The 9,736-nt window shown below is 44.0% G+C and overlaps 1 protein-coding gene across 1 annotated transcript in view; it reads left to right on the top strand.

The window, feature by feature from the left end:
* Nucleotides 1-1,424: 1,424 nt before the first annotated feature.
* The window catches only part of flt4 (fms related receptor tyrosine kinase 4), a 28,973-nt gene continuing 20,661 nt past the window's right edge, over nucleotides 1,425-9,736 (top strand). Inside the window, exon 1 of the mRNA XM_067247218.1 lies at nucleotides 1,425-1,485. Within this exon, the coding sequence (XP_067103319.1) occupies nucleotides 1,428-1,485 (58 nt within the window). The 5' untranslated portion in view covers nucleotides 1,425-1,427. The remainder of the gene's footprint in view (nucleotides 1,486-9,736) is intronic.

The raw sequence follows: 9,736 nt of genomic DNA, 5'->3' as shown, positions 1-9,736 counted from the left end.
ATAGACTCTGTAGCAAGCCATTCTTGAACTGGGAGAAAGAGTAACAGCCTGAACCCTGGAAGTCAGTACTTTGTTTAACAGGAAAGTATAGTTCTGTTTTGAAATGGATGAGTGAGGCCTTCTGATCCAGTAGGACCTGTATCACCACTGACTACACGATGTTGGCCACTCTGTTCCTCTGGGTCCTGAGACTGGAGCCAAAGTAAATTGCAGTGAAGGTGGTGACTTTGTGGGACAGATGCAAAGACATTTTTACATTTTCTTCATTTAGCACACTTTTATCCAAAGGGATGCACAAATAGTGCATATAGAAAGTATACATTTACAGCTCTGGGATTCCCATTGTGTCTTCCACAACTTCATATTGTGTGTATGTGTGTGTTGCAGCTAATATATACCTGGCTTTCAGCGTCAGTGTGTTTGTTTATAGGAGAGCTCAAGGTTATGAAGCTTTCTCTAAATGTGATGTAAAAAAAAGCTCACCAAGTATGTGTCAAATCTAACTGCACTTAGCACTGCATCCTTCACTCTCTCTGATGCTGGCTGGACGTGCTTGGAAGGATACAGAGGAGGGTGCAGATGAGGTTAGGTAAACCCTGTCTGGTGTTTTTATTAGATATCTTCTGTTTGACTCTGCATCTGATAAGCCCTGAAGGATAACCACAGAGGCTTATTATGAGCAACAGCCATGCAGAGTACAACTGACACCTCTGCTACTCTGTGAACTTCCTCTGAATATTTTCTGATGGGATTCATTGCAGATGGAGTTATTGTAAATAAATAGACTTTTTTTCCATTTCATGATAATGACAGACATTTAACACATATCCGAAGATAAGGCTTATTAGGGAGGACACTAAACTTTTCTGGCAGCCTTTCCGTTTCAATTTCACTTGTCTAGAAGGATGTGAATTTATTTTGTCCTATACCCGCCACACTTAGATGAAGGTTAAAGTTTAAACTCCTAAAATATGTGAGAGGGCATATGACATATAAGTTTAAAGAGCAACAGGAGATCACAGTGCTCAATGGACGAGTGGAGAAATTAGATATTTACACCAGGAAGGAAATTTGTCATGGGTGTTAAGCGATTCTTCCAATGCGACTGGAAGCATGCCTATTTTATGAACGAGAAGGGTGGGTATGTGTGCGCTCCAGTCACGAGCAAGGGAAAGGGAAATCATTGTAAATCTATTCAGACCTTTATGCATCCTTACCACAAGAAAAGTGTCTAGCTCTTCTCTTACACATCTCGCACATCCTCTTTTCTGTTCTGAGACGCGCTGTTTTTCCAGAGGTTAGTTCACCTGAGAGTTTCCATTCACGGAGTTAACTTTACCCCTTCTTCGCTGTTCCTAGACTAATCAGCACCAACAACCAGAGTTAGTTATTAAATATCGGATAACTTCGAGGACTGGAGATTGGAAATGAAGAGAGATTTAACGTTTTTCTGTCGGATTTGGATTGTGTTCGCTTATGCTTCAGGTGAGAGATAACACTTTTTATTTACCTAAAAGTTTTTGGACCAGTTAATAGCAACAGGGATTTTAGGGAAGGTGGTGTAGTGGGCTTTCAGATGCAGTTTATGTGTATCTATTTTTCCCAACGGTCATGCAATTTGGATACGTATAATTAAGCCACAAAGTACAACCGTCTAGACTACTTTAGCTTAATGTAATAGTTACAAATAAATCGGGTTTGAGTAATTGGTTGCAGTTGTCTGGGTGATAGCGGACTAATTAGCATCTGATGGTTGCAATTTGGTCATTACTTTAACACAACAAATTAACTATTTTTAAAATCTTAGTTTATTTTTTTATTTTTTATCCTGGACCCGTGTGGCTTTTGTTTTTAACACTTAACTGTCCGTGTACTATAAGATGCAAAAATCTTAAAATTTTCAAAAGGTTTATGGGAATGTGTGATTAATTATTGATTCAAATGAATGGGCTAACGGTTGCCTCTAGGCCTGTTGTGTGATGGTCTCTGCGGAGAAAGGTGAATTGATTTGACACATAATGGCTTCGATGTTATTTGCAGCGCACCGTTAGTCACTAGGGGGAGGTCGCCCATCCTGTTTTTCATCTTGAGTTTAGTGGCCAACAGATTATGGACGGTTGAAAAATAATCAATAAGGGAACAGTTTATCGTTTTAAGGTTAATATTCAACCAATCAATATCTTCACATTCCACCCATACTATGTATTCATTACAGAAACAGCCAGGACAAATGTTCTCTAGTTGGATTTAATGAAATAATGTATCTGTAAAATCCTAAGATTTTGCTCTGCAGGAACTCATTGGGCCTGTATCAGTCAATTGAATACTTATCCAAATCAGCAGTTAGAATTTACAACCGTAGCCTAGATGGAAGATATGAGTTGACCCAGTTAAAAGTTTTGCCCAAAAATTGAACATGCAGGTCGGAGGCAGAGAGTTATCCATCACTGATTGCTGCTGAACAGCTGCTTACAAAGAACAGGGAATACTTTGTGAGGGAAAACGGCCATATGGTTACCCAAATCATCCCTCCAGAGATTTTTACACTCTTTTTCCTTTCATATGCGTACGCAAGCTGTCGGCTGGTTTGATTGCTTTTGAGAAATGGATGGACAATGTGACTGGGCCCCTGCCTTGATATGTAATGTACAAACTGTTCCACTGGAAGTGTGTAAGGTCAGAACAGCCTGTTGTTCACATGGTTTACTTGAAAATGCTTCTCCGAAGTGTTCCCAATCATATAGTCTTTCACTGTCATTAGGGCAGAGCGATAGGATGATGGACATACAAAAACTTGGCATTCCAAGGACTGCTTTCTATTCTCAGAGGCCTGGACATCACTGTTTGTTATTACTTAAGGTTTCACCTTAATTAAACCATGATGATGTTGGACGTTACTTTAATTTATGGTATCATTTGAACAGCCTCACCCCGAGTGCCTTGCCTCTAGTATCTCACCAGCGTTCCTGGCATGTTTGGTGTAATCCTATGATTTCAGAATATGGAGGGCCAGTTTGCTTTGTGCCCTGGGAGCGGTGTTCATATCACTTCTAGCCTGTTGTTTTCTGTATGCATACTTCTGCTTGATCAGATCATCCCAGAAATCCGACTCTCAAGATTGGGTATTATTTCAGCCATCCGTCTTAGGGATTAGGTTTGTTTTAGCCTTTAACAACAGCCTCCCTATTCTCAGCACTGCTCTCTAGAATTCACCTCTATGCTCCTCTGACAGAGCTCTCTCAGAACCTCGCAGGCTGTCCTCCAGTATCTGGTTTAGTCAGCTGGGAGGTTCTCTGAGGAGAGTGGAATGCTTCTATTCCGTGTGGGAAGCACTCAACAATAAGCTCAAATGAATAGAGAATGTGTCGGTTACCGTGCCTCCCTCACTCATCGCAGGTGTGTGAGAGCAAGGCCTTCGAGGGTGGAGGAGAGCCCGCCGCTTCTACAGAATACCCGTCACCGGTTGCTACATACACGCGTCGTGACACCCCGGAGGGGGTTTGGGAGAAAAGATGGGTTCTTTCAGTATGAAAAATAACCAGCAGCTTCTGGAAAACTCTGATATGTGTCTGTGTTTGATATGTTCACTAATGAGAAGCACATGGCGTGGCTTCTCACTGTTCCTCCGACCTCTGCCCTGTGTCCTCCTCTGCTGTGACAGGGTGGGTTTGATGGACCCCCCTTTTTGCCCAACCCAACGATAACAGTCAATTAGGAGCTCCTTATTAAAGAGTGGTTATTGTAGCTCATTATAAAAGGTAATGAACCTCTGTTCCAGACTCAAACTGGACTCTGTTGGCCGCGATGGAAAACCTTACTAGTAAACTGGAATTAATGCTGGCAAGCATCTTTACCACAGTGTCTCTCTCTGGTTTGCAGAGTGAGGATCAAACATTATGTGGTATGAGGCTGATATTTCACAGTGATGACAGATTCAACATGAATCTTGCTGGGTGAACATTCAACACAGACTAAAATCAATCTCCATGCTCAACGAGGTAAATCGGTATTGTGTCAGTTTCCTTGGCGTGTCTCTTCCTGAAGTCCCAATGTTTCATATTAGAGTGGCAGTACAGAGCCTGGAACACTGGTGTATTTTAATGAAGTTGAACTTTGTTTTGACCCCAGAATACATTTTCCTCAAATGAGCAAAGAGTGGGCTGTGTGCAAGACGGTTTCAAATCCGTAAGCACTTTTCTTTAAGTGGTAAACCAATGTGTTTGTTGGTGTCATCCATAATTAACTCAAACAGTCAAACTGCAAATGGAATTAGATAGTTTTCGGTCCATGCACGTACATACATGTATATCTTGACTGAGGTGGATGTGGTAAGAAAATGCCTCTCTAATATTTAGTTTGTCTGTCAACAGTTCCTTGAAGTCGAGATAAAAACGGTCAAAGATGTGTGCTGCTTCGTTATGAGGGAGTAAACGTTTCTGACATCAATTATTAACTGTGCCAAGTTGTGAATGATTGGGGCTAGTGCTTGAGGAAGCTAGACCTGCCAGCAAAGTGCCCTGGGAGAAGGGTCCAACTGTGCTCCACCTCCGTGCTACATTGAAGCACTGCTCATTGATTGTAAGCTGCACCTGCACATATTAAAGGAAAATTGCATTTAGCTTTTCATGGCCTGCGTTTCTGACCCCTACCCTCATTTAAAGGCAGAAACCGAATCCCAGAGCAGGCAGCATGATCTCAGATCCCACAGCACTCAGAGAATCTCGTGTTGCTTAGGAACAAGCATCATTTTGGAACACTTATCAGTTTAAGGAGAGCGATCATCGCCATTATGGTTCAACTGCTATCTGCTCCCAGGCGGCAGGCCTCATGGCCTTTGATTGGCTAGCTAGTTCAAGCCTTCATTGCTCAGTGATGTCTCTTACACTGACGCTGACACGGTCGCTCCAGGTTCATGGGAAAGGGAGCGTTGGCCTGGCCTGAGGAAATTGGCAGTTTCCCACCTTTGGTCTTAAACGCCCATTCTCTGACCCGGCCCACTCCCCACTGCTGGCCTTGTTTTCTCTGCGTGGCGACTTGAGCCTCTGTGTTTATTTAGCTCCCTGGGACGTCTGACTCAGACAGAGAGACTTGTTTATGGGCCGCATCACTTCCAATTACGTAACAGGACCTGTAGAAGGGATCCTCAAAGCCTGGCTCGCAGACCGCTCGCTGCTCTCCTCTAAGCACAGAGGGTCAGGGCCAAGCCACCAGATACCTGCTGCTGCTCCGATCCGTGCAAATATTTTCCATGTTTCCTGACAGAGAGAGGCACAAGTCGGCGATGCGGAGAAGACGGCGTTGGCCGGAATGCGTTTGTTTCTCTTTTCCCAGCACGGGAAATGATTTCTCGGTGATATAAATGATGACGCGTCCCCCCAAAAAACGCGGCGGCGTAGAGGAAGCGGCAGAGGTGTCTGGGGTTCCTCTGAGGCAGGTACAGGAAGATGTAGTCAGGGACGGGGGGATGGGGCACAGGAAACCTGCCCAGATGGACATCACCCCCCCCCCCCCCCCCCCCCATATCCTTGTGTCACACCCCTCCTCTGGCAGGATGTGGGAGGGCTCTGCATGGACAGACACGGCTGCAGCGCAGGACTGGGCCGCCGGAGATGTCACCTCTCAACCCACGCAGAACCACAATGAAATCAAAGCCTGTCAGGCAGCCAGGCAGCCGCCTGCTCGCTCCGGCCTTGAGCACAGATGACACAGGAAGTGGACCTTAATGCTTTTTTAGGTAGAGTGAAAAGGGGGATGAAAGGCACATAGAGAGAGAGAGAGAGAGACGGGGGAGGGGGGGAAGGAGTGAGAAGAGACTGAAAGACTGTCTGTGCGAGAGGAAGAGAGACGAAGCACTGAGAAAGCGTGAGACAGGGAAAGCGCTGGTGAGGGAATGTCTTCTCAGTCAGGTCGCCGTCTGTAGGTGTTGCCAGTGTCCATCGTAGGAAGTAGAGGGGGATGCTGACTCCACAACCAAGGGAGCAGGTCTGTTCTGTGGCCTGCCTGCCCTCCTGGCCGGCCTCCCAGACCCAACTGCACACAACGGCCTATTTCAGAGTCTCCAGGCAGACCGACCCTGGCCTCAGGCCCACACACTGCGACATTGTAGTGATAATGTGATAATGCTGCATGAAGATTTAAATGTGTTGTTATTTGAAACAGTTTAGTTGAAGTGACACTGCTTTTCTTAAAATGACAATGGCCCGTTTGGATTTGTGCAATTTGTGAATAGCATATAGAATTCTCTACTAATTCAATATAGGTATAGCAGTCTGAAAATAAGGATAACTAGATAGAGAATTAGAACGGCCCCTGTTTCTGGCATCTTGAGGCTGCCACTGATGTGGCTAGCTGAGTGTAGCAAAGCGAAATTCAACAGCAGAGAATTTTCAGTCCATCTTTATTTGGTCAAATGCCCCTTGCACACTAAAACCCTGACCTCTCATGTAACAGCCCTGTAAAAAGAAGCACTGATTGATGCTGATGGCGGATTCAACCACTCACGTAAACCTCAAAGAAAGCCTGGACCAAGCTCAGGGGTTAGGCCTTGATGACATACAGATGAGGTCTTTGTGTTCACTTAAAATCAGGTGGTTTATGAGAAGCGTGAAAGTATTTGTGTGTATTTGAGGGGCCTTAAAACTGCCGTAATGTCTACTCTGCTAAACTATGACTCATAGAAAGCATATGATTTGTTGATACGAAGCGTCCCTCCTTCCTGTGTCTGTGATGTGACTGATCAGAGACAAAACTACAGAGAAGCAAGGAAACGCTAACAGCAACACCTCTCCCTCTGTCCATGAAAGAAGGAAGCAGAGATTGCAAAAAAGCCATCAAGAAAACAGGACATTTCTCGGGGATGAAAAAAAAATAGACTTGCTGCGCCCAAAACCTTTAATGTTTTCTCCCATGTAGCTTATGAGGAGCAAAGCCTTTCACTTCACGCCTACCTTTGATGCTCCAATGCCGTGTCTATCTGCCCCTCCGTCACAGAGAAACTCACTTTGGTTATGTGTCATAAAGCCTGTGTCATCCGGGCCTGTCTCACTAGTCCGGCCCTGTGATTTATCTGCAGTCTGCCTGGGTGCCTCTGTGGTTGGACGGGCCGGGCAGCAGGACCCCTGGTGCTCCTGACAGAGACTAATGCATATTGTTGGAGCTCCGGAGCTCAGAAGTAAAACCCGCATGTGTACGTTACAGCTGGAGAGCAAGAACAATGGAGGATTAAAGCACAATCCGAAGTGGCATGCTTCAATGGTTTAACGGTGGCTTGAAGAATTGCTCTTTATGTTTACAGCCGGCGTGCAGCGATTCTAGGTTTGGTGGGAGAGTCACGCGTGAGTTCCACGACTCCTGTTTTTTGTGAGAAAAGGAGATGAATGGAATATCTTCAAAGTCAGAAATATGTCACAGCACGCATGTTGACATATTTCTGACAGATGGGCACAAACATCCTTTTAATGTTACTTTGGGAGCCAGGTGTTTGTGGGACACACCCCAGAGAGCAGAGAATGCACACGCTGCGCTGTGAACAGATACAATCAGGGCTATAAAATCCAGTCACACCACCCCGTCCATGCATTCATGTATCCAGAAACACAAGGGAGAAACCAGCCAAGATCTTCATGTCTCATGGCTAGATACAGTACAGTAGACTAAGTTCTGAGTGCAGGAGTTAGATAGAAATCACTGTTTCATTGCTTTAATCATAATTGCTATGGTTCTTCCCTTTGGCACTTATTTGGTTTTCACAATGTATGCTTCATGTTTTGGCTACCTGCAATGTTTTGGGGCTATCTCGTTGTTATTATCAGTGACCTATGCACTTTTCTAAAGCTTTCTCTTGGAAGTCGCTTTGGATAAAAGCGTCTGCTAAATGAATAAATGTAAATGTAATTGCATTTCACTCCCTGACCGCGTCCTGTACTTATAATTTTGCCTCCCTTTTGTCATGACTGTTTAAAACTAACAGGATCGTCTTGAGGGGATATGTTTAGTTAGTCCAATAAAAGCTGTATGTATATATGGCTGCAAGACCCAGCTGGTGCTGAGGCTGGGGACATAGAGAGAGCATGTGTGAGAGAGAGGGAAAGAGAGAGTGCGATTATTTCTATAGAGAGAATGGGCTTTCACAACAATGGAGCAATCACATTTCTCCAGAGCAATGCACTGTGCCATAGAATTCACTAGGCTATGCTCCATGAATGGTCTCTGTACGATGAAGCCGTGTCGTTCGGACAGTCCTGCCAATCCGTAGTTCACTGTAAGAACTGAGATCGGGCCAGAATTTGTGAAAATCCAGAGTGTTTACATGAATTCAATTTAAAAGGTATTTTCATGGTTGTACTGTGTCACTGTATATGTAAACAGTGAAACTATTTCAGATAAGTCACCATGCCATGAGTGTACTGCAGTTCAGCTGTAAGATATAAATGCTAAACCTTTTTTTTAGATGAGAAAGACACAGCCTGTTGTTCTGTATTTTTACGAGGCCAGCAAAGTGTTTTAACGTTCAGAGCACTGAGTGTTCCGCCCACCCCTGACCTAGTGGGACAGTCGTGGATCTGTTTCAGTACAGGAGAGGGAACCAGAAACAAACTATGTTTACGCCACTTTTAATTACATGAAGAGGGAGAGAGAGCAGGACCGTAGGAGCTATGTTTTATCTTTTCAGATTAAAAGGGAGAATGTTGCTCTTGTCTACACAAACACAAACTCACCTCGAGCCCTGGCTTATCAAGATAGCTACCACTGGAATGCATGGGAACTGAGGGGAACCAGTCCAAACTGTTTCTATAGCTCCTACTCACGGCTCCAGCACCTCAGTTATAGTGAACTGGCAAACAAGCCTGTCACAGTCAATTTGAAAGTGTTAATTTAACACCAGTAGTATTTATTATGATGAGAGTGGACCTATATAAACACTCAACGAGTAAAATGAACACTGCTGGAGTAAATCTTTAACACTTTGAAATTTGCTGTGTCTGAGCTTCAATTCATGTCAAGAAACCACCTCCGATTTAAAGATTGGAACATTTATGTTAACCGCTTAATTGCAGCCCAGACAAATTTAATAAAAGAAAACATTAATTCAAGAACACAAAAGTGTACCCACAACCCTTTACAGTTATAATTGTAATTTACTGAAAAGTTTCAAAATAACCTACTGAGTTTGTCTCAACCGTTGTGCTGATGCAGACATGTTGTGTAGTGGTGCATTCAAAGCCAATTCTAGCACTGGGACTGCTCCTGTATGCTAAAACACACAACTACATGTGCTGACTGAACACTGGCTGAGAGCAAAGCTCTGGAAGTGTGCCTGTTTCTGAGCGTTCTGTTTGAGGTGTTTTGGAATCTCAAGGGGTTTGTGTTTGTAATGCTGCCACCCTAGTCAGACAGATTTATGGCTCTCTCAAATGTTCCTGAAAGATAACGTTCGGAACAATGAACATCTCTCTCCGTCATGAAACTCCTGTACAAGGAGTGTGAGTATGATAACTGCAAAATACAATATCTGCAGGTCTGAAGCTGGAAATAGTATAACATTTTGGCAAGGGCTGGATGGTTGCGTGTACGTAAATTTTAAGCCATTTGTGGTTTTCATTTTATATTAGGTAGAGCTATATATCTAACCGACAGCCTGACAGCATCTCTCCTCACATGACCACTCCCAAACAAGAAGACCTCTGGCAGTTTGGAGACAAATGGTATACCATACATATGGAATATATTGACATCT

The sequence above is a fragment of the Osmerus mordax genome, chromosome 12, assembly GCF_038355195.1.
Source record: "Osmerus mordax isolate fOsmMor3 chromosome 12, fOsmMor3.pri, whole genome shotgun sequence".
NCBI classification, from domain to species: domain Eukaryota; kingdom Metazoa; phylum Chordata; class Actinopteri; order Osmeriformes; family Osmeridae; genus Osmerus; species Osmerus mordax.
Note: the sequence above shows the minus strand (reverse complement) of the source record. Positions and strands in the feature narration are given on the sequence as shown.